General features: G+C 40.6%; 1 protein-coding gene across 1 annotated transcript in view; it reads right to left on the reverse strand.

The window, feature by feature from the left end:
- Positions 1-25950, reverse strand: part of ppil2 (peptidylprolyl isomerase (cyclophilin)-like 2) — a 406540-nt gene that overhangs the window by 272084 nt on the left and 108506 nt on the right. The window contains exons 7-8 of the mRNA XM_078553895.1: positions 22392-22483; positions 6530-6619 (exon numbers count right to left, since the gene is read on the reverse strand). Coding sequence (XP_078410021.1) covers positions 6530-6619; positions 22392-22483 — 182 coding nt within the window. The remainder of the gene's footprint in view (positions 1-6529; positions 6620-22391; positions 22484-25950) is intronic.

Here is a 25950-nt window from a genome sequence, read left to right on the forward strand (position 1 = left end):
TGAGGGGTTCTGCAAGAAACTGATAACTTAAGGGTGCTGTACTGGTGCAAGCTAAAAAAAATACAACCATTTCCTCTTCTCTACAAAGGAAGAAGAAAAACAATCTGTGATACACGATGTACAAAGAACTGAATTGGTCAGGGAATAGTGGTCCTAGAGATCTGGTAAGTGACAAACAGGAGTCTTGTGTCTCTTTGCCGTCTCTTACTAACCTATTTAGGATATCCTGTACTCAGTCATTTTGACATATTTAAGAATCTGATTTGTACAAAAAAAATGCTGGACCAAAAACAAATTTGAACTGCAGAAAATATAAATGAATGTCTTCCTGGATGTTTACACTGGCAAAAAGAATTAAAATGGGAGTCCAACCATCCACAACCATTGAGTTCCCTGAATTACACAGGTTAGTTGACAAAGCACTGGTTTAATGACTCTGTATGGACAGCAATAAAGAAAAAGACTATTATGCCTCATCATGTCTCAGAAATATCCTAAAGCGCTTCAAATATACTTCTCTCACACTTTTAGGGTTAGTAATGTTTCTGGCTAGTTCATCTAATTATATCAACAACAGTTACCCATTACCAAAAATAGATATTAACAGAGCCAAAAGGATGGGAAAGATCAATGATTTTACTATAAATCTTTTATAAATTTGATTTCCTATTAAAACCTTCTTGCCTTGGGTCTACTGGGAGTCAAACTCAAAAGGTATTGCCAGTGATTTTTGTTCAGTTAACAGCTGCCACAGTTGGAGGAGTGAGAATATGATTGCTTTAAAAGGCCTGTCCCAACACTCTCTCTTGTAGTAAGAGCAAGTTGACAGTGGAGCACCTCAGATTGTAATGGTATTTTCCAGCCTAATTAAATCAAAAGCAAGCAGTGCTTAGCCCATTCAGTAAAAGGCCACTGTTAGCTTTTTTTAAAATGGCCACCTTTGTTTTCAGAAAACATATCTATATTTCCAAAATAAAGCAAAAATGATTCTAAAGTTTATCAAGCTATGCCAGCCTTGAAATAGTAAGAATGCTACAGTAAATTTATTTTTAATTTGGAAGAAGGATGGTCAGCACATTCCTCACAAGATTATCCAACACTGGTTTGAATAGCTTAGTGTAAGAAATAGAGATAGTTCACACATCAGCCTGGCAGATATGCACCACCCACTACATTTCGTCCTCATTGCATTTGTACAGATTTTGTTATGCTTCAGCAACTGGGTGTCTATTAATGTGAGGGTGAAAACATTCAAGTAGAATGAGAATCCAATTGGATACAAATGCATCAAAATCAGTTTGATCTAAAGGTTGTCAACACAAACACCACCAACTGCAAAGAGGAGAAGCTGTCTTAGCAAAATTAATTTAGCAGGAATATTTCCGAACCTCAGCCTGGTACACAAAATGATAGATCACAAAAGTGAATCTCGATTTTTTTGTTAAATCATATATGCACAAGCTATTTTTTTGTGTTGTATATGATGCAGAGGAAATTGAAGAGTCCAGTCCAGTGTTGGATTCTACTTTCATACCACTGTTAAAGTAGATAAACCTAACTCTCAAATGACTGCCAGAGCACAGTACAGCTCTGAGGTAGCATGCAAGAGTGTGGGAGGATTCATCTTTGTGCATACAAATTCTGTCCCTGTCTTCTGAATCTCAGATGCTCAGTGGAGATGAACCAATTTTCCAGTGATGAGAATAAGAGGGAGAGTCATGCTGAGTCATGTTGTGTACCTAAGAATCAGTTTAAGAATATCAACAGAAGACTGACAGCAGACCACTTGCCTGTTTATTACTATGAGGCTTCAAACAAAAGCAGGCTCACTCCAGAACTCTAATTTTGCTTCATCTAACAGTCATGAAAGTGTCTTGCCTAGCAGCTTCCATGGGAATTTTGTACAGAGATACTTACCTATTAGATATTCCACATTGCAAAACAATCCTTTTCACACAGAAAAATGGGAAATACCAAAATTGCATTTACATCTCCTCTAGGCCGATTTTTTGTTTCCTTGCTTACACCATTACTATCCACTTCTGTTTTGCATCATTATTCTTTCTACCACTTAATAACTCCCGTTCTCCATCTGATCAGACCTAGGGTGGAATTTTACAGCCCCTGACACTGGTGGATTTTCCAGTCCACTGGAGTCAAAGGACTTTTGAATTGCTCACCACATTTTACGGTCCAGCCCCTGCCACAACAGGGCCATAAAATTCCGTCCCTTGCTTTTTGTTCCCTCCCATCTCTCATTTGCCTGCCTCCATGCTTCCTTAAAACCTAATACATCTCTAATTTTTGCCAGTTCTGATGAAAAGATGTCAACCGGAAACATTAACCTTGTTTCTGTCTCCACAGATGCTGCCTGACCTGCTGTGTATTTCCAGCAATTTCTGTTTTTATTTCAGATTTCCAACGTCCGCAGTATTTTGCTTTTGTTTCTGTGATCCAATTCAGTTTTTACGGTACAGGAGCCAGGTTGTCTAAATTCTTCTAATCCTGAGGATATTCTCTGCAGGATATCTATTGACAGATTGACAGTGTCTAAACTTCTTGCACCTTAAATAGAACAGGTTTTCATTAAAGTAGAAAGTCCAGTTACCACAAATGCGGCATCAATCGAGCTGTCACTGGCTGTTGCAACAGCTGTTTTTAAATAAATATATAAATATATATATATATATATATATATATATATATATATACACACACATATGTGTATATATATATATATATATATATATATATATAGATGATAAAGCATCTGATCCTGTGCCAGCAGTTAATTCCATCCACATCAAGCAAATTATTTATTCCTTGACTATCAGGATAAGAATGCATGCAATTTTACACTCTGCGTCCATCCAGAAGAATCATTATATTTAAAACCTAATTAGTGTGATTTCCAGGACGTCTTCACACCCACTTCTATAGAGCATTGGGAAGCAGACATTTTTTTAAATCTTTCATTCAATCGTGTAGCCTTGAAATTATAAGCTAAACTGATGAATGCAATTTGTTAGCTACTTATAAGAATTACAGAGCTGTATTTGAAAGATGCACACAGACTTTCTGGAAAGACTGATGGGGGAAAATAAACTATATTTTATGTGGCAGTGATGATCTCTTTAAGAACTAGGTTTCTCTGGGAGATGATTTTTGATAAAGCGCCTTGCTTCCAGCAACTGATCATGTGACCAAATTGTCTGGGAGTTAAACAACAGAAAAAGGGACAACATGAAATTAATTATAATGGGGAGTAGTTTGAGTGTTGGGTCTGTTTCAGGCAGACTTTTTGAGTTTAGAACAAACTGGTAGCAGAGCAGGGACCATCTCTTTCCAGCTGATTTCAGTTTAAATTCTGGGTGCTGGTTAAAAGAGTTTAAAACTTTTCAGAGAGGGAGAGATGCAAAACTCCAGAGTTAAAGAATATCAGAACCAATAGGGTTCTGACCTGATGTGGCTGCATTCAAGACGTTAGCAATGCCTGTGTTGAACTTGGAGTCTACAACTGTGGGGCGACTGGAGGAGATTTAAAAGGTAAATCTAGCCAGAAGTAAGTGGAAGGCCAATGAAATCTCAATCCTTATATAGATCTTCAAAGTAGTACTCAAAACAAGTGATTCATCTTCCCATTTTTGATAAGCATTTGACCTGAGTTTTGTGGTTTAAGTCAAATGGGTAAAGAAGGAAATTTGACTTAAGGAGTGGTTTAGAGAATAAGTAATTGTGTTCATTGTACTTTTAGTTACTGACTATTTAAGATAGAGTGTAGTTATTAGTATTCATGCTGTTTGATTTTTGTTTATTAAAATTCTTTTGATTTAAACCATGAACCATCTGGCTTCATTGTTTCATAAATACCTGGGTTTTCAGATTTCCAAAAAAATATAAAAACGTTCCTGGTTTCTACCGAGATCATAAGACTGAGGAAGGGTCTTTAACCCTAAATATCGACTTAGTGATTTCTGTTTCTCCACAGGTGTTGCCTGACTTGTCTTTTCTGATGTCGTTTTCAGATATCCAGCATATGCAGCATTTTGCTTGGAAGGCTGTTCTCATATTTTTGCACTGGTGCTAGGAATCATGTATTATAATCCTCAAGGGCTATCTTAAAAACTATTAAATTGATTTTGCATGCAATTTTCTTTTTATGACTTTCCAAAATCTGATGATAGAAGAGTTTCAATTTTAAAAGTCACAAAACATCCCTGAAGATTTCACTTCCACACCAAAATTTATTGCAGTAGTGTTAATGGTTTGAAAATCTGCAGTATAGGACTTCCTAAGATCAAGAAACCAAGCTCAGAGCTCCAGATCAAGGGATGGATGGCAATAGTTTGGTGAAGTGCATGTTATAGTCCATTACACACACAACACATTTTTCTTGAAAAACCTAGGATATATGCTGAATAATTTGAAGTGCATGGTATCAAAAATCAGATTTATCAGCACACAGCCTAATTACATGCTATCTCATTACTTTTTAATTTAAAAGAAAACTCTTCCTCATCAACATATAGTTATAATTCTGATGTGATGAAGCTATAATATAAATGTAAAGAATAATGAACCGTATCTCTATTTCATTTATCACCAGTTGTTCCATATTCATATCTAACAAAAATCTATCAATCTCAGTCTTGAATGTTTCAATTGTCCCAGCATCCACAGCCATTAGGGAGAACAATTTCCAGATATCTATTACCCTTGGTATGAAAAAAGTGCTTTCTGATTTCACTCCTAAATAATCTTGCTCTGATTTTAGCAATATCCCCCTTTGCTCTGAATTCCCCCAGCAAAGGAAATAGTTTCTCTGTACCTACACCATTTAATCCCTTAATAAATCTAAATACCTCAATTAAATCACCCCTCAACCTTCAACAAAGTACAAGCCAAATTGATGGAACCTGTCCTCATAACTTAACCCCTTAAACCCTGGCATCATTCTGGTGAATCTGCATTGTACCCCCTCCAAGGCCAGTATATCTTTCTCAAAGTATGATGCCCAAAACTGAACTCAGTATTCCAGATGGGGTCTGACCAAGGCTTTGCACAACAGCTCCTCCATAGCTCTGTCTCTTATCATTAAGAAAGTATTACAATTTTTCTTTCCAGATCCAAAGTGATAGTTTCCGACGTTAAAATCCATTTGCCATTTCCCCACCCATTTACTCAGTCTACATCCCTTTATAACTTCTGCTCGCATCTACACAACTTACTATGCCTTGTAATTTACTGTCATCTGCAAATTTGGACGTACAACTCTCTATTTTTTCATCCATGTCATTAATATGTTAATATTGTGAAAAGTGAGGTCCCAGTACAGATCCCTGGGAAGTCTTTTATTGTCACATCCTGCTTTCTACAGAAACTAGATTTAACAGCATAGATGCCACATTATGGATGGTGGACTTCTGGAAGAGAATAGATGAAACAAATAAAATTGACTTTCTTCATAAAATTGCAGCCAGAATGTGGCACAGTACATTGGAGAATTGCAGCAATAGGGAAACCATAGCCTGAGAATCACCGATACATCTCTTCAAACGACTAGCCCAAACAGCATCAGCAGAAATCTAGAAACTGGTTGACTACCAGCAGCAAATGATGCTTTATAGTACCAGGAAGTGTAAATGAAAGGAACAGCAAATAAAAAATAGGTGAGCTTTGACTTCTTTGAAAAAAAAGTTTCAGATATTTTAAACTCAGAAATAAAAGCCATTTAGTCCCTTGAAGTTCTCTTCCAAATTAGATCCATCATATTCTCATTAACTATGGAGCAGTCTAGCTGATCAAGAAGGGAGTATGATTATCCTGTCTGAAACCCCATGGAAGCATTGCAGCTGTCCTTACCTCTCTCCCCAGTCAGTAGCATCACCACCTTGTTTGCTCTAAGCAGGATGTATCAGATTGTGCCATCGATGGAGCCACTAATTTTTTCCCTGAAACTTATGGTTCAAATTCCACACCTGTGCACTATAGTAGAAGGGTGTGTTGCACGCCAGGTGAGACATTAAAATAAGACCCTGTCTGACTGGCGTGCAGGGGAATGGTAAATATCCCATAAGATTATTTGAAGAAAAGATTTCTCCCAGTGCCCGGTTTGTTCCCTCATTTAAAATGGACCAAAAGCATATTAACAGATTATTCGCCATTGTTGTTTGCGGGATATCGCTTACACAAAATAACTGCCACATTTGACCACATACTAGCATGGACTATACTTCAAGATGTTTCATTGTATAACATATGTGAAGCATTTTGAGATGCATCATAAGACAATATATAAATTCAGGTGTAATTTTCTTCCTGGCTCCTATACTTCCTGTGCTCATGGGTTCTCTCCTACTCACAACCTTAATGCAACAAGACACACTATGCTTCTATGAGGTGTGGAAACAGCAGGTCTATTTAAAAACTTGCATAATGCAGAATGGAGAGCAAGCACTTGCATAATGAAGAACTGCCAAATTACTGAGATAGATACTGGCTGTAGAATGTAAAAGGGAAAACTCTGTACCTGCAATGTGATGATGTCTTGCCGATTGAAGGGTTCATCATTAAGAAGGTCTTTGTAACACTTGGTCTTAATATTCAACTGCTCCACAGCCTAATTAAAAAGAAAAAAGGAACTAAAAAGCTTTTGAACACTTAGAATACTAAAATATTCTTCTTCTAACTCTGCTATTACACAGAATTACAACAACAGTGCCCATTCCTCCCACTGCGTAGAACTTCAGTGGATGCTGTCCAATCACTGCCATGAAACACAAAATTCGATTCCTTCCTGATGTGGTACAACTGAACTTCCAGCAAATCAGAAACTTTACAATTTATCTTATTCACTTTGTAGTGCCAGCCATAGATTTTTTCTTCATCTAAAGAATGGTGAAGGAAATGAAAAGGAGAGAGAAGCAAGACCAAAATCACAAACAACCAAAATATTGCTGAAAAAAGAGACTTTTTTTGTCGAAGCTTTTTGTCTTGCACTCATCGAAACAATTCGCAAGAAAATACCAATGTCAGGAGAAACAACATATTTATACTGTATGAGAAGAGTGTGCTAATTAGTTGGCAAGAGGACTCTGATTGGTAGAGGCATGGCCATGGAGAATGCACCAGCAATAGTCACTGACAGTTAACTGCCAAGCATTGTTTGAAATTTAAACTAGGCAGCTTGGCTCTGATTGGTCAAGACATTGCACTGGGAAATTAAACAGTGAATGGCTGTCACTTATTTTGTTTAGCTGGAACAGGCACAATATGTGTACATGTTCTTTCTGCCTGCAAAGAACAGGGCCCTGTGTATTGATATATGTCGCTTCCAGTACAGGTAAATGCGCCACACTGCGGGCTCGACCAACAATCTTAAATTGGTTGTCAATGTAATTCTTAGCATACCGAGGACTATTTAGTAAATATTCTCCAATCGTGGAATCACATCTAATGTTGGACACTTGTTTTGAGTTTTGCAAGCACAGGCTGGTTGGATATGTACCTTGTCCATTGTGAACGGCAGGAAGGGATATGCTGTTTGATATGATGTGCCAGCATTCGGGACGTACAGCCTACATATCTAGCATCACACCAGCACTGAAATTCATACACCACATTACTCATTTGTGTGATAGGCAGAACATCTTTTTGGCTTGAAGACAGCATTCTGTTACTGACGAATGCCATTCCTGTTGCTAATACATAGTAGCGTGAAACAGCTAGCTTCACCTGTTGCTCAAATTTTTGAGATAGCTTGCCCTTCCAGGGTAATCTGAGGTAGACTGGGCACTTTTCAAGGCCAAAAGTGAGGGCCTTGGGCCCATTCATGAGTTTGCATAAAATACAGCGTTGAAATGATCTGATCAGGATAGCTAAAATTCCGCAGAATGTCTTTGATGTGCCCTACTTCAGCATCAAGCTTGCATGGTAAGCAAATGGTTCGAGCTGTATTTACGAGATTGCCGATAAGGCCAATCTTACAGCATGTGGAACTGTAAGAGTCCCAAGCACGTATTGACCAATAATCCTCAGTCTGCTAAGAAATATGCTGACAACCAATTTAAGATTGTCAGTCGGGCTCGCAGTGTGGCGCATTTACCTGCATTGAAAGCTACATATATTAATACACAGGGCCCTGTTCTTTGCAGACAGAAAAAACATGCACACATATTGCGCCTGTTTCAGCTAAACAAAATAAGTGACAGCCATTCGCTGGTTCATTCCCCAGGGCAATGTCTTGGCCAGAGTCAAGATGCCTGGTTTAAATTTCAAACAATGCTTGACAGTTAACTGTCGGTCACCATCAACTGTTGCATTTTCCATGGCAACGCCTCTGCAATCAGAGTTTGCTTGCCAACCAATCAGCATTCTTTTTTCATATAGTATAAATAAATTGTTTCTCCTGACATTGATATTTCCTTGCGAACTGCCCTATGAGTGTAAGATGAAAAGCTTCAACGAAAAATGTCTCTTCTTGCAGCAATACTCAAGTTCTGTACTACCAAACGAGAAAGCAAAATGCTGCGGATGCCAGAAATCTGAAATAAAAACAGAAAATACTAGAATTTCTCAGGAGGCCAGGCAACATCTGTGGAGAGAGAAACAGAGTTAATGTTTCAGGTTAATTACCTTTCATCAGAACTGGGAAAAGTTAGAAATAGGTTTTAAGCAAAGGGAAAGGCGGGAAAAAGAATAAAAGGGAAGGTCTGTGATAGGGTGGAAGGCAAGAGAAATTAAATGACAAAAGGGTTAATGGTGCAAGGCCAAAGGGAGTGGTAATGGGACAAGTAAATAAACAGAAGATATGTCTCAAGGAGTTGCGAATGGCACAATAGCAAACAGCTGCCATCTGAAAGCAAAATGAGAAAAACAAGAATATGATCAAACCCTGCAAACATAAAGGAAACAAAACGGGGGCAGAGGTTATGGTTTGAAACTGTTGAACTCAATGTCGAGTCCAGAAGGCTGTAAAGTGCCTAATTGAAACATGAGGTGCTGTTCCATGAGCTTAGATTGAGCTAAAATCAGGCAGTTGTCTTTTCAACTCGCCATTATGAAGGAGTCAATTCTTTGGTCGGTGTATGCTGAGTAACATGTCCAGTAAAGGCATGTCATATTGATAACTTTTAAAGCATAAACTGTACTCCATGTGGAATCTTCTGGAACTGACTTTTCTTTCTTAAATGGACTAATGATAGGCTGCAAAAGATGGCCTCTGAGGGTCACCTGACTATGCCCATAGATTCAAAAACTGCCACACTACTTCGAAAGGACAAAAGAACACATTCTAGACTAGAGGTGTCACTACCCATCTTCTAAAACCATCCAAAAAGCTATTTCCTGACTTGAATGGGTCATTTTGAAACCAAAATGGTGCATGTCGGCAAACAATAATTCAGGTTGTGGCTAATCAGCTTAAACCTAACCACATATTTGGAAGGGAGCTGTGAGAAACCACATGATAAGGAAAACATGTTTATCTTCTTATTTAAATCTTTAAATGCTTTCTGCACAAACACACAACTGCAGAAACAACAGCAGAAGGGGCAGCAATACCTATGCCTTAGGAGCTGGAGACTAACAGCATCCACTAACACAGCAAACCGACCACCTGATAACAAGACTACAAGTAATTAACTCTGTGACCTGCAGAAAGTCCACCCTTTCGAGAGAATCCTGCAACAACTTCGGTATATGATTTCAGCTATTGAACCCTCACCTTGAACTTATGCCCCCTTGTGACTGACCCTTCAACTAAGGGGAACAGCTGCTCCCTATCCACCCTGTCCATGCCCCTCATAATCTTGTACACCTCGATCAGGTCGCCCCTCAGTCTTCTCTGCTCCAACGAAACCAACCCAAGTCTATCCAACCTCTCTTCATAACTTAAATGTTTCATCCCAGGCAACAGCCTGGTGAATCTCCTCTGCACCCCCTCCAGTGCAATCACATCCTTCCTATAATGTGGTGACCAGAACTGCACACAGTACTCCAGCTGTGGCCTCACCAAGGTCCTATACAACTCCAACATGATCTCTCTACTTTTGTAATCTATGTCTCGATTGATAAAGGCAAGTGTCCCATATGCCTTTTTCACCACCTCACTAACATGCCACTCCACCTTCAGAGATCTATGGACACCATAGGGGGGATGTGAGGAAAAACTTTTTTACCCAGAGGGTGGTGATGGTCTGGAATGCACTGCCCGGGAGCGCGGTGGAGGCGGGTTGCCTCACATCCTTTAAAAAGTACCTGGATGAGCACTTGGCACGTCATAACATTCAAGGCTATGGGCCAAGTGCTGGTAAATGGGGTTAGGTAGGTAGGTCAGGTGTTTCTCATGTGCAGACTCGATGGGCCGAAGGGCCTCTTCTGCACTGTGATTCTGTGATGTGATGATGATGTGAATTCATCTAACACTACTTCAGGTGTAAAAACCCTCTTCTTCATCGGACCTGCACTGTGATTTTTCCAAGACAAGCCAACCACATGAATTACAAACTATTCTTTTGTTTATAACTCGTAAGAGTGCACTATTTCCTGCAACTGTATTTGCCTTGAGAAAGAGGGAGAGAGAGAGAAAGGGAGAGAGTGGGAGTGTGTGTGCATGTGAGAGTGTGAGTGGGTGTGAGAGAGAGTGTGAGTGGGTGTGAGAGAGAGAGTGAGTGAGTGAGTGAGAGCGAGTGACGTAGCGTTAGATTTTCAGGATGAATGCTCGAATAAATAATCCTCTTTATTTAAACCATAGAAAAGTTTGCCGCTGGTTATTTAAATTATCCACACACTCAGGTTAAGCAACTTACACATCTTCCTTTTTAAAAAAACACTGATTACAGACAGTAAAGGAAGAGAACAGGGGTTTCAGTTCTCTCTAACTCGTGTCCGTAATACAAGTCAAACACTGCATGAACACAAGCTTTGCTACAGTAATTTTAAAAGGAATAATTCAAAAGAAACTTCTTTAAAATTTCTTTAGAATTTCCTGCTGTCAAGTTGTTAATCAGATGATGTCAGGTTCAGTTAAAAAGCAAGCTTCTTTTATAAACTCCAGGATCAAAAACCAGAATGTCAAGTTTCTCATTGTTATCAACCATGAGAAACCAAGAGCACTCATATGCATCTTACCAAACCACAGCTGCCTTCAAATAACTCAAATCTTTTTTCTTTCAGTGTCAATAATCATTGCAGAATTACATCAATGACAGGATCTCCTTTGGGTGAATTATAAGGCCCCCACCACCAGCGTATTTGAAGGCTAGGTGGCTTGTAAAATGAAGCAGGTGGCCAGCCGGCCGCCTTCCCCCCATATTATAGGGGGCAGCTAAGGCATCAGCAGCCCACCCAACCTTGAGCCTATTGAGGCCTTAAGTGGACAATTAACTGATACTTAAAGGCCTCATTCCATTTCTATTGCAGTTTTTCGGTCTGCAAAGGAACGCAGAAGCAAAGCAGGCACATTTTTTTTGCGGGGGGTGGTGGGTGGGAGATCCCCTGTGCCCATCAGGGGAAACAGCCTCCCCCTTTCCCCCCCTCAAAAGAAGGTGCCTCCCCTTTGACCCACCCCAGTCTCTCTAAACCAAGCCTCCAAACCACCCCCTCCTCAACATCCCCCATCGCTAGGGTCTCCCCAGCCATGCCCACCTAAAATCCTGGGACTTAACTGAAGCCCAGGGCACATCTTCACTTCTTTGTTGGGACTGGTTGTAGTCCCATCTGTGGCTACCAGTGTCTTCTGGCGCTGCTGGTACTACAGAGCTGCCAGGCAATCAGGCTGGCCAGCAGCTCTGTAGGGTGGGAATTCCTGTTCCTGAGGGGTGGATGTCCCATTCTGCATTGGTTAGGGCTGCCCCTTGTACTATCACTGCAGAGCAGCCAGATTTCACGTCGGTGAGGCGCTGACCAATTTTTAATTGGTGGGTGGATAATCCGTCCTCCTGTAAAATTCATCCCCTTGTTTCTTTCATTTTTGTTTTACATCCAGGATCTGGATAGAATCTGTTACCTGTATTAAAAAAAAATCGATAATCTCTGTGTCCTGCCTCCTGTAACAGAAAACAATCTGCATGGCCATTCTGAACTCTAACCCCATTGAAAGTCTATTCTCCTTAGTAATAATTTGGCACAGCTCACAACCCAAGCCTATAATCAAACTTCCTGGTATTTTCACAATGAAGTCCTCTGGCTCATTGTACATAACACTGTCTAATCCATTGCTTCCAATGGATTGCACTGAAAACCTGAAACTTTTTTTTTAAACTATTCATTCATGGGATGTGGGCTTCACTGGTTGGGCCAGCATTTATTGCCCATCCCTAGTTGCCCTTGAGAAGGTGGTGATGAGCTGCCTTCTTGAACCACTGCAGTTCATGAGGTGTAGGTACACCCACAGTGCTGTTAGGAAGGGAGTTCCAGGATTTTGACCCAGCGATAGTGAAGGAACGGCGATATATTTCCAAGTCAGGTTGGTGAGTGACCTGGAGGGGAACTTCCAGGTGGTGGGTGTTCCCATCTATCTGCTGCCCTTATCCTTCAAGGTGGTAGTGGCCATGGGTTTGGAAGATGCTGTCGAAGGAGCCTTGGTGAATTCCTGCAGTGCATCTTGTAGATGGTACACGCTGCTGCTACTATGCGTTGGTGGTGAAGGGAGTAAATGTTTGTGGATGTGGTGCCAATCAAGCGGACTGCTTTGTCCTGGATGGGGTCCAGCTTCATGAGTGTTGTGGGAGCTGCACTCATCCAGGCAAGTGGGGAGTACTCCATCACACTCCTGACATGTGCCTTGTAGATGGTGGACAGGCTTTGGGGAGTCAGGAGGTGAGTTACTCGTGGCACTATTTCCAGCCTCTGACTTGCTCTTGTAGCCACAGTATTTATATGGGTAGTCCAGTTCAGTTTCTGGTCAATGGTAACCTCCAGGATGTTGATAGTGGAGATTCAGTGATGGTAATGTCATTGAACATCATGGGCAGTTGGTTGAATTTTCTCTTGTTGGAGATGGTCATTGCCTGACACTTGTGTGGCATGAATGTTACTTGCCACTTGTCAGCCCAAGCCTGGATATTGTCCAGGTCTTGCTTCATTTGAACATGAACTGCTTCAGTATCTGAGGAGTCGCGAATGGTGCTGAACATTGTGCAATCATCAGTGAACATCGCCACTTCTGACCTTATGATGGCAGGAAGGTCACTGGTGAAGCAGCTAAATATGGTTGGGCCTAGGGCACGACCCTGAGGAACTCCTGCAGTGATGTCCTGGAGCTGAGATGACTGACCTCCAACAACCACAACCATCTTTCTTTGTACTAGGTATGACTCCAACCACCAGAGAGTTTCCTCCTGATTCCCATTGACTCCAGTTTTGCTAGGGTTCCTTGATGCCACACTCGGTCAAATGCTGCCTTGATGTCAAGGGCAGTCACTCTCACCTCACCTCGGGAGTTCAGCTCTTTTGTCCATGTTTGAACCAAGGCTGTAATGAGGTCAGGAGCTGAGTGGCTCTGGCGGAACTCAAACTGGGCATCAGTGAGCAGGCTATTGCTAAGCAAGTGCTGTTTGATAGCACTATTGATGGCCCCTTCCATTACTTTACTGATGGAGAGTAGACTGATGGGGCGGTAATTGGCCAGGTTGGATTTGTCCTGCTTTTTGTGTACAGGACATACCTGGGCAATTTTCCACATAGCTAGGTAGATGCCTGTGTGGTAGCTGTACTGAGCCAGCTTGGCTGGGGGCGCAGCAAGTCCTGGAGCTCAAGGTCTTCAGTACTATTACCGGAATATTGTCAGGGCCCATAGCCTTCGCAGTATCCAGTGCCTTCAGCTGTTTCTTGATATCACGTGGGGTGAATCAAATTGGCCGAACACTGGCATCCGTGATGGTGGGGACCTCCAGAGGAGGCCGAGATGGATCATCCACTCGGCACTTCTGGCTGAAGATTGTTGCGAATGCTTCAGCCTTATCTTTTGCACTGCTGTGCTGGGCTCCTCCATCATTGAGCATGCGGATACGGATGGGGCCTCCTCCTCCAGTGAGTTGTTTAGTTGTCCACCACCATTCATGACTGGGTGCGGCAGGACTGCAGAGCTTAGATCTGATTGGTTGTGGGTTCGCTTCGCCCTATCTTTCTCAGCTTGGCCAATAAGTGAGGACTGATCACCTCAACAAGCTATCATACTATTCACCTGATAATCACTGGTTGGAGGAGGATATGGAGACTTAACTTAAGACTATTACAAGGACATTTAGTGAATAATAGCACAAGCAATTCTATGATTTGCGCAGGATTTGCCATTCCCGTGCAAACACAGTATGTTTAAATATTGCTGTAGAATAACACCTTAGCTCAAACCAAAGGATGCTAGCACAAAGCTTGCCATCTGTTACTGTCTAGCACAACATTTGTTGGCCTGTGGAAATATTGCAAACGCACAAACGCTATCACTACTGTAGTTTATGCTGTCACATCAATACCTCAATGGGTCATTCAGACATAAAAGCACAGTCTAATATGTCACTTACAACGATGAGAGTTGTGAAGGGGTGGGGTAGGGGTGTGGAGAACAAATCATCCTCCAGTTATTTATTCCAAAGATTATATGTCTGTTGATGTTTCCCAACATAGGTATAAATGGTGAGGAAACATACACAAGCATGCAAACATTGCTCTATTGTCCTGTAAGATAGATAGAACAGTTTCTTAAAAATAACAACCTATTCCAAACAGAATTAAAAGATTTGTATAAAAATTATGGATTTTAGTTCCATTATTTAGAATAGAACGAATAATCTAGATGCTTCTAAGACTGAATCTATTTTGCTTGAGTTAAGGAAGGGAGGAAGAGAGGGGCAGCTGTGTCATTGGAATTTGTTTCATATAGAGCTCCAAACAGTGAGGAGGAGGTAGACGAGCAAACGTGATGATAAATTTCAAAGGTGATAACAAAAACAGTGTAGTGGTACTGGGAGTCTCTATTGTAGACTGGGAAAAATATGGTGCAATGGGTAGGGAAGGAGAGGAATTTCTGAAACGTGAGCAGAAGAAATTTCTCAATCAATATGTCTCCAGTTTAACAAGGAAGGAAGTAGCGTTGAATCCGGTTCTGAGAAATGAACAGGGCAAATGGAGTGTGTTCAAGTAGATCATCTTGCTAACAGTAACAGCAAAATAATTCAGTTTAGAGCAACTATGGAAAGAAAAATATCGAAAGGCAAAAATGCTCAAATGGGGAAAAGCTAATTTCAGTGATTTAGCAAGGGACCTTCCACAGGTAAATTGAATAAGGCAATTGCAGGGTAAAGCTGTAAAGGAGAAATGGAAGGCATTCAGGGAAGAAATAGTTCAGGTACAAACTAGGAATATTCCTTAGAAGGGAAAAGATTGAGCATTCAAAGCTAATGTGCCCTGGATAACAATGAAAATAAAAGTTAAAAACAAAACAGATAAGGAGGCTAATGACTAATATCAGGAGCAAGAATCAGTAATAACCAGGAAGATTATGGAAAGTACAGGAGTGAAGTGAAAAAAGTGAATATGGGAGGCAAAGTGAGGTTAAGAGAACAGATAAGCAGGCAACAATAAATTGAACCCAAAGACATTTTACAAACATATAAAATGTAAGCAGTTAGCTAGGGAAAACATTGGGCCTATTAAGGACCCAAAGGGAAATTTTTTACTGGAGCAGAAGGCACGGCTGAAGTATGAAATGAATACTTTGCATCTGTCTTCGCAAAGGAATATGATGTAAAGGTTACACTAAAGAGGAGAGAGAAGGATAATAATAGAGAGAAGATGTACTAAAAAGATTAGCATTACTGAAAATTCATAAGTCACCAGAATGGAATGCAGTCTAGGGTGCTGAGGCAATCATTATAATATTTCAAACATCGTTGTACACAGGACCACTGCCAGAGAACTTAAGAGTTACTAATGTTGCATAAAGAGGGATGAACCAGGAAACTATAAGCTAGTCAGTCTAATATCAATGGTGCGCAAGTTATTGGAAACCATCATCAAAGATGAAATATACCTTCATTGAAATGGCATGGGCTAATCAAGGGAGGTCAGCATGGATTTGTTGTTGAAGGCAAATCAGATCTGATTAGCCTGACTGAATTCTTTGAAGAAGTAACTGTCACGACTCACCGGGGATAGTGTGCTGTAATATCAAGCCCCACTGTTCCCCGAGCTGCGACAAATGTGAAAAGTTTGACTAAACCACCAGATTGTCCCAATTCTATCTAATTGTTTAATTTAGGTTGACAGAATATGAGCACCAGGTTTGTAAACTCATTAAGTAAATAACTGTTTATTGAACAAATTGTCTTTAATTAGTGGCAAAAGAAACAAATATTAACTGCTAACTTCTAACTCTATAACTTAAACTCTACCCCCTACTTAAATCCACACACACACAACACACACGACACACAAATCATGTACTTTATGGGTGGGATAAAACAGTTCAATAGCATCAATTCCAAAGTACAGGATTCGATGGGTTAATTTTGATCAATGTCTTCCAAATTCCTTTAAGTTCTTGTTGATGACATGAGGTGGTCTTCCAGCATTTTCAATGTTTAGTTCACTGGTTGAGCATTTGCTTTTCAATGTCTCTAACAGTGGCTTTTCCCTTTGCCTCTTGATGGGGGTTTTCAGAGAGAGGGCAGGTTATAGAGATATGAGGGGAAAAAGCCAGCTAGTTTTTAATGGAGGAATTACTGGAATCTTCCACACACAGGAGCAAGAGGTTTTAGGTCTTTTCTCTTTCAGGCTAGGAGCTATTCTGCCCACTGCCCTCACAAAACCCTGGTCACCTGGTCGGGAACCAATTAAAACGTTGTTGCCGGGCAGCTCCCTTGGTCCAGGACTCCTTTCCGACACCAGCCTGTCTTTAATGGCACACTCTGTTTCAGGCTGCAACATTGTACATATCTCTCATCTTGTTCCAGTGGACATGTTTTTCAAACCGCAGCCACTGAAATTCCAATCCACAGTCCAACAGAAAATGAAAAGACATGTTCTTTACAACAGCCCAACAGAAACAAAAACATAACAGAGAAGGTTGATCCAAGTGCTGCACTAGATGTTGTGTGTATGGAAGCTCAGAAGGCATTCAACAAAGCGCCACACCAGAGACTTCTTAAAAAGATGGAATTAAGGGGAATGCAGGGGACATAAATACAAAACTGGCTCTGTGATAGGAAGCAAAGTGCCCTGGTAGATGGATTTTTTTCAGATTGGGAGGTCGTTTGCAATGGTATTCCAAAGGGGTTAGCTTTGGGTCCATTAATCTTTTAATAAACATCCTACACAATTATAAAATTTAAAGATGATAAGCAACTTGGCAAAGTAGCAGACAGTGTTGAGAATAGCTGTAGGCATGGCTGATGGAGCTCAATGTGGAGAAGTGTGAAGTGCTATATTTTGAGAGGACCAATGTGGAAAAACAGTTTAAATAGCACAACTTTAAAAAAGAATAGGTGAGCAGTGACCTTGGTGTCCATATATACGAAGCTTAAAGGTGACATGGAAGATCAATAAGGTGGGTAAAAAAAGCAGATGGATTACTTGCATTTACAAATAGGGGCATAGAATATAAAAGCAAAGAGGCCATGCTGGAATTTGATAAAGCACTTATTAGACCTCAGCTGGAGTACTGTGGACAATTCTAGGCCTCACACTTCAGGGATGATGTAAAGACATTAGAAAGGGTGCCGAGGAAGTTTACCAGATGTTACCAGGAATGAAGGACATCAATTATATGGGGAGGTTGGAAAAGTTAAGACTGTTCTCCTTGGAACAGAGGAGATTAAGAAGTGACCTAACAGAGGTTTTTTCAAGATGAGAATGGTTTTGATAGAATAGATAGAGAAGAACTACTCCCTCTATTGACCTGAGTGGGTCAATAACCAGGGGTCATAGATTTAAAATAATCATTGACAAAAGATCCAGAGAGAAGTTGAAAGAGAAATTGTTTCACTCAGAGTGATTGGGATGTGGAATTCTCTAATGGAAAGGTGATGGAAGCTAATTCCATAAATAATTTCAAAAGGAAGTTGTACAGTTTTTTGAGGGTGAACTTACAAGATAACATACAAAGCATAGGGTGTGGGACTAAGCACAACTCTTTCAAAGAGTCCAGCACAGGCATGGTGGGCTGAATTGCCTCCTTCTGTGCTATAAGTTTCTATGATTCCATATCAATGAAATGCTAGACTGTTATATTAAACATGTGGTAACATTTTCAGAACAAAGAGTATGTGACTAATTTTTCTGCCCTTATCCTATCCTTTTCTGAAGGCAGTGACAATGCTAATGTCTAGCTCCACAAATACCTAACATAAGAACGTAAGAAATAGGGACAGAAGTAGACCATTTGGCCCCTCGAGCTGCTCCGCAATTCAATAAGATTGTGGCTGATCTGATTGTGGCCTTAATTCCATATCCTGTCTTACCATCATCCCCCATAACCCTCAATTCCTTTGTAGAGCAAAAATCTGTCTAACCCAGCCTGGAATACATTCAATGACTGATCCTCCACTGCTCTCTGGGGTAGGGAATTCCAAAGATTAACAACCCTGTGAGAGAAGAAATTCCTCCTCACCTCAGTCTTAAATGGGAGACACCCCTATTTTGAAACTGTGTCCCCTAGTTCTAGATTTCCCCATGAGGGAAATTATTCTCTCAGCATCTACCTTGTCAAGCCCCCTCAAAATCTTATATGTTTGAATAAGATCACTTCTCATTCTTCTAAACCCCAATGAGTATAGGCCTGATATCAGAATCACAGAATTTTAACGGCACACAAAGAGGCTGTTCGGCCCATCATGACTACACCAGCTCTCCAAATGAGCATTATGACTTAGTGCCATTGCCCTGCCTTTTCCCCGTACCCTTGCACATTGTTTCCATTTAAGTAATCATCTAATGCCCTCCTGAATGCCTCAACTAAACCTGCCTCCACCACACTTCCATGCACTGCATTCCAGACCCAAACCACTCATTGTGTGAAAAAGATTTTCTCACATCACACTTGCTTCTTTTGCAAATCACTTTAAATCTATGCCCTCTCGTTCTTAATCCTTTTACGAGTGGGAATAGCTTCTCCCTATCTACTTTGTCCAGCCCCCTCATAATTTTGAGCATCTCTATCAAATCTCCTCTTAGCCTTCTTCACTCCAAAGAGAACAGTCCTAATCTCTCAATCTATCCTCATAGCTGGAGTTTCTCATCCCAGGAACCATTCTTGTAAGCCTCTTCTGCACTCTCCCCAATGTGTTCACATCCTTCCTATAATATGGTGCCCAGAAATGTACACAATATTTCAGCTGAGGTCTAACGAGTGTCTTATATAAATTCAGCATAACTTCCCTGCTCTTGTACTCTATGCCCCTATTAATAAAGCCCAAAATACTATATGTTTTATTATACATATATAATATATATATTATTATATATCCTGCCACCTTCAGTGATCTATGCATATATACACCCAAGTCTTTCTGCTCCTGCACCTCCTTCAAAATTTCATCCCTTATTTTTATATTGTCTGTCCATGTTCTTCCGACCAAAATGCATCACCTCACACTTCTCCGCATTGAAGTTCATCGGCCATCTTTCTGCCCACTCCACCAACCATCCTCCTCGTAGTTCATGACACTCCCAAGCTTTGTATCATCCACAAACTTCGAAATTGTCCCCTGCGCACCAAGATCTAGATAATTAATATACTGATATAATTAATATCAGGAAAAGCAAGGGTCCCAATACGGGCCCCTGGGGAACTCCACTACAAACCTTCCTCTAGCCCGAAAAATATCCATTGACCATTACTCTCTGCTTCCTATTTTTCAGCCACTTTTGTATCCACATTGCTACGGTCCCTTTTATTCCATGAGCAATAACTTTTCTCACAAGTCTGTTGTTGTGGCACTGGGTCAAATGCCTTTTGAAAGTCCACGTACACCACATCAACAGCATTACCCTCATCGACCTTTTCTGTTACCTCTTCAAAAAACTCCAGCAAGTCAGTTAAACATGATTTCCCCTTTAGAAATCCATGCTGGCTCTTCCTTATCAACCCATATTTTTCCATGTGGCTACTAATTCTATCCCGAATAATTGTTTCTAGAATCTTGCCCACCACTGAAGTTAAAGTGACTGGTCTGTAATTGCTGGACTTTCCCTTACAAACTTTTTTGAACAAAGGCATAATGTTTGCAATTCTCCAGTCCTCTGGCACCACTCCTGAGTCTAGGGAAGACTGAAAGATTATGACCAATGCACCCGCAATTTTTACTCTCACTTCCTTCAAAATCCATGGATGCATCTCATCCGGTCCCGGTGCCTTGTCAACTTTAAGTACCGACAGTCTATTCAACACTTCCTCCTTATTAATTTTGAATCTTTCATGTGACAGGGTTTCCTCGTCTGTCACCATGGACTGGTAGCATCCACCTCCTTGGTAAAGATGGATGCAAAGTATTCATTTAATACATCAGCCATGGCCCCTTCATCCATGTGTAAATTCCCTTTTGGGTCCCTAATTGGCCCTACTCCTCCTTTTACCACCTTTTTACTATTTATATGCCAATTTGGGATTCCCCTTTATTTTGGCTGCCAGTCTTTTCTCATAATCCCTCTTCGCTTCTCTAAATGCTTTTTCACCTCCCCTCTGAACCTTCTGTATTCCCCTTGGTTCTCAATTGTATTTTCTACCTGACACCTGTCATAAGCACACTTTTTCTGCTTTATCTTATTTTCAATCTCCTTTTTCATCCAGGGAGCTCTATCGTCCTTTTCTATCATCATGCTAAAACGTACAATACAATGATCACTGTCTCCTAAATGTGCCCCCACTGACACTTTATCAACTTGACCTGCCTCATTTCCAAGAACCAGGTCCAACAGTGTATCTTTTCTTGTTGGATTGGGCACATACTGCTGTAGAAAATTCTCCTGAACACAATCTAGGGGGGTGGGGAGGTGGAAGTAACGGGTAGAACTGAATTTATAATATAAGTCTTTAAAAACGATAGCGTTAAGTTAGCGGTGCTTGCTTTGTTTAATTTCTTTTTGCATACAATAAAGTTTTTTTTGTCTAAAAACGTGAAATCTTGAGGCATAGTTCTGAGAGTTAATTATTAGGTGTTCAGATATCTCCGAACATTCATGGTCTCTATCAGGGTCAGAACGATACACACTGGCAGAGGAAACAAAAAATACATGAAAAGAACAGATATGTGTCTTTTGGCAAACACACCATTCACAGCAAGCATCCCCACAAAGTGAGTTGCTATGAACACTATTAACTGAGCACTCGATAACTTCAAGGTCATTTTTTTTTAAACAAGCTGAAGTTATTTAAACCTTGTAAAACATGTTGGGCAGCCTTTATTTTGAGTACTGTTACATTTCAAGATGCAAAAGGACAGTGATGTATTGGAGAGGATTTAGAGAGTGACAAGGGTATTTTGGATCAAAAAATTTTGTAGTTCAGAATTACAAGCAACATTTTTACTGTGTGCATTCTTGTTACAGCAAATCAAAATGATAGACACATTCTGTATATTCTCGAGGGAAAAATTGCGAGAAAACAGAAAAAAACATGTACTGCATACAGGAAAGTTCTGAGGATCATTTATGATCATGTGTTGAGAGTTCAGTTGATTCTCATTGAATGAGAAATTAGGACGGGAATGAGAATGACGGTACAGATTCAGATCGTTAACCTTTACCATTCCACGGATATTGTTACTTATCTGGCTTGGGCAGCATAGTGGGTTATTGGTGTATTCACACATCATGTTGCCGCCTTTCCTAATACGATGCTTTTCTGTGCTTCTAAGATTGTCCTGATCATATCAAGGGCAAAAGCATATCAGTTCCCAACTTTTACTTGGTTGGAAGTCTGGCCTTTTGAGTGTGTAGAAAGAAATGGAGTGATAAAGGGTTTAAACAATAAGAATTAGAGGACATAGGTGAAATGCAAAATAAATCAAAAGTTAAAACAAAGAGGAAGAAGAAAATGGTCTAGAGAGAAAAGACAGAGCACAAGTGCTTAAAATTATATGTAATTGCTCCAAGTATTTAATTTTGTAGCTTAGGGTTGTTATTTAGCAATATTCAGTTTGAATATTACTGTAATATGAGTGCTTGTGAGAGCTGAAACTGTCTATGAAGTAGAGACAGTATAAGGGATAATTGAATTGTTTGCATAATCTGGATATACCCAGGTTATTCAGTTTAAATTTAAACTGGTTAATTGGCACAAATAGAAAACTGAAGATCAGATGAAAACCTCTCTCCAAACACAATCAATAAAAGAAGCCTACAGGCTGATTAGAGAAGTCACTTAGAACTGGTCCATCAAAGCAGTTGTTACCCACCTCAAATGAATAGACATTTCCAGTAGTCTTGACAGTCAATATGTGCGAGTTGTTTGTGAAGACAGAGTACATCACTGGACAGTGGTACTTTCCTAAAAAAAGCAAAATAGTCAACTATAACTAGTCCCTTCTGATAACTGTACATGCTTTGAAAATCTTCCTTTACTCAAATAAGTTGAACATAATTTCTAATGCACAATGTCCCCTCTCAGAGTTTGAATGCAGTTAAGAACAATCAGGTGTAAATGAACAGCTACTGCAAATTCTACAAACAGATATTTTTCCAACAGTAAAAATCTACTGTAATCAGCAGGCACATCACCCCCTTGGATGTGTAAATGGACAAGATGCAAGGCATGAAACATTGGCCCAATGACTACTGCTCTGCCTCATCTAGGAATTATCTTCCCTCTTTTTAAGATTCTCTCTTGCACCTGCCCACAATTGCTGACAGCATAATTGAGTGAAGGACTGTTAGAACTCTATACTATTCTGTAACCAACTGTTAACTAGATGCATCACAGTGGCTGGAATAACTGATCATCCAATTTTCTTTCCTGCTAAGCAGCCACTAGCTGCACATATTTTCCAAACTTTCCAACCTGAGTCATCTTATAAAGGAATTTGTACCAATTAGAGAAAATAAAGTTAGTGAGAGTTTTCAGCATGAAATGGAGTGAAAAACAGTGAAAAAAAAGTGCAAAACAAACTAAGAGGAAAGGTTGGACAGGTCAGGCCTGCATCCATTCAAGTTTAGAAGAATAAGAGGTGATCTTATTGAAATATATAAGATCCTGAGGGGACTTGACAGGTTGATGCTGAGAGAATGTTTCTCCTGACAGGAGAGACTAGAACAAGGGACACAGTTTAAAAATAAGGAGTCTCCCATTTAAGATGGAGAGAAAATTTCTTCTGAGGGTAGTTAGTCTGTGTAGGCAGGGACATGGAATATTTTTAAGGCTGAGTTAGATAGATTCTTAATTGACAAAGGAGTCAAAGGGCTGAATTTTATGGGGGTGGGAATTTTAACATATTGCTTGTCCCCAGCATTACTAAAGTTGGTTTCAAACCGAAATTTTTTTTAAAAGGTCGCCCTGCGGCAATAACATGTTGGGGGAGGCCTAAACGAGCAGAGTGGAACTTCAACCCCTCAGTAGAAAGAGGTCCCACCCTCAAGAGCAGTTAGCCAATTTGATTGGCTGGCAACTCCAGCAGTCCCAAAATCGCCAGAACTCAGTAATAAACACTGCCAAGACTGCAAACAAGCTTTGGGAAGAAGAGCAATGGATCCCGGACAAAGGTAAGCCCTGGGGTTTTAAGGTGGGGAGGGATCGGGCACCTTAGGGAGGGGATCGGGTTTTGGAGGCCAGGTGGGAAGGCACAAAGTGGGTGTACCATCTTTGGGTGAGGGGTGCCTCCCACGCGCACACGGCACCCAATGAAGGACATAGCCACCCCCCTTTCATTCCTGTCTTCTAACCATTTTGGTTAAAAAGATGGTCTGCCCACACCATATTATGGCGTGGGCAGCATAACATTCGGGCCAATTGGCTTGTTAACAAGCTCAGATTTGGGGTGGGCAGGAAGGTGGTAGGCTAGCCATTCGTCATATTTTACATGCCAAGCCACCTCCCCCTACTGCCAAAAACATCCAACCCAAAGGATATACTGGGTAGACAGGAAAGTAGAGCTGAGCCTCAATCAGATCAGACATGATATTATCAAATGGCAATGCAGGCCCAACGGGCCGAATGGCCCTTTTAATTGTCCTGGTTTGGGCTGAAATAAATCCATAACTTCAAGGTGAAAAGTCAGCAATTTAAATTTCATCAACCTATGCTGATGACCCTGTGCAGAAACAAAAATCCAAATGCTTACATAGGGCTGCAGTATTAGATATGAAAGTCTAGCATTTTAAAAATAGCTAGCAAAATAAAATGCTTTCATAAGTGTCACTGAGACTTTCAAAGGTGTTTCCCCAAGGTCGCCCATGAGCAATGCGTTTGTTTGTGTGTCTTTATTTTCTTACCTGTAGAGTGAGAAATTCAATTTAAAATAACCCAGCAGCAAAGCCTTTTTACTTAAAGAAAAGGCTAGTTTATTTCATTTGTTACAGGCAGTGGGGGGGGGTTTAATTTAAACAGCCCTGATTTCTCCCCTCACCAACCGTCTGTAAACAAAAAGGCGTTTTGATTTTGATTTCCCCTTTTATAAGCCGTGTCGTCTTTCCTAACCCCTCCAATAAGTGTGATCCAATTTCTATTAATAACCCCACAGCAAACTTGTGATAGGATGAACTCAGAGGGTTAGTTTAGTTGTAAACACTCAAACATGGGAGGAGGGTAGCAATGTTGCCTCCTTTTCACTCATACAATAAAAAGACGGATAGAGAAAGAGAGATTTACTGGGCAAAGATCACAGAGAAGAATTATTGTTTCACGTGAGTCCAGAATCATAGTCCAATGGTGTATTCCTTCAGAGGTTGGCAGGCTGAAATGATGTCCTTTTCCAGTAGTGCTGATTTCCACGAGATAGACATGCAGAGATGAATCCGTCTTGTTGGCAATGGTGCAGAAGCTCCAGTAGGAACAATGTGGATGAAGCCAGGCATTCAAACCTGGACAGAGCCCCTTTTCTGTGCTGCTGCTTGGTAGATGGAAAGATGAGCTTTGCAGTACAGCAAGACAGTATAACTGGTTCTCCCAGCTAGAAGTTCCTGTCACATGACTCCCATCTCTCCACACCATCTTTGACAAAGGATGTGTATTCTTCAGCTGGGTCTCCGAGATTAAATGTCCTAGCCATTAATAATTTGAAAGGAAGATTGCAGGGCTCTTTGTCCTAGCAGACTGGTAGACTCTGGTTGGCAAGCCTGGGTTCTGAAATGCAGATGGCCTTTGTATAGTGCCCTTTGGATTTGGTCTCTGTAGTTCACTGGGGTCATTAGCATCTCTTCATAGATAACGAGGCGTGAGTTTCTGTGATACTGCCAAATAGCCCCTTTTGTTCAGGGTCCCAGACAGACATGTCTTCAGCCGCTCAGCCCCGCTATGCACACTATTACTCTGGAAGCTTCTTAAGGAAAGATAAAGTTACTAACATATACACACACAAAGTTTCATTACAAATGAAGATAAAATGGTACTTTTGAACTAAACTGATCCAATTTTTATATTTGGTACAGGCCTGATATTTTTGAAGTCGAGATGTTGCATTATCTGAAATGAAGATTTTGAAGTTGTAGGATTGTCTCTGCAACTGGCTTCCACTGTTGAACTGCCAGAGCTGCTTTAACAGGTGAGCTTTGTAGATGGAATCAGATTGACAGGGGGGAGAGAAGTTCCTTCCTTACTTAGATCGGAAAATAGAAAATGTAACTCCTTTATTCAAATGGGGAGGGAGTCAGAAAGCAAGAAACTACAGGCCAGTTAACTTAACATCTGTCATAGAGAAAATGTTGGAAGCTATTATTAAAGATGTTATGGCAGGGCACTTGGAAGAATTTAAGGCAATCAGGCAGAGTCAACATGGCTTCTGAAAGCCAATTTATTGGAGTTCT

Source organism: Cetorhinus maximus, chromosome 12, assembly GCF_964194155.1.
Source record: "Cetorhinus maximus chromosome 12, sCetMax3.hap1.1, whole genome shotgun sequence".
Lineage (NCBI taxonomy): Eukaryota > Metazoa > Chordata > Chondrichthyes > Lamniformes > Cetorhinidae > Cetorhinus > Cetorhinus maximus.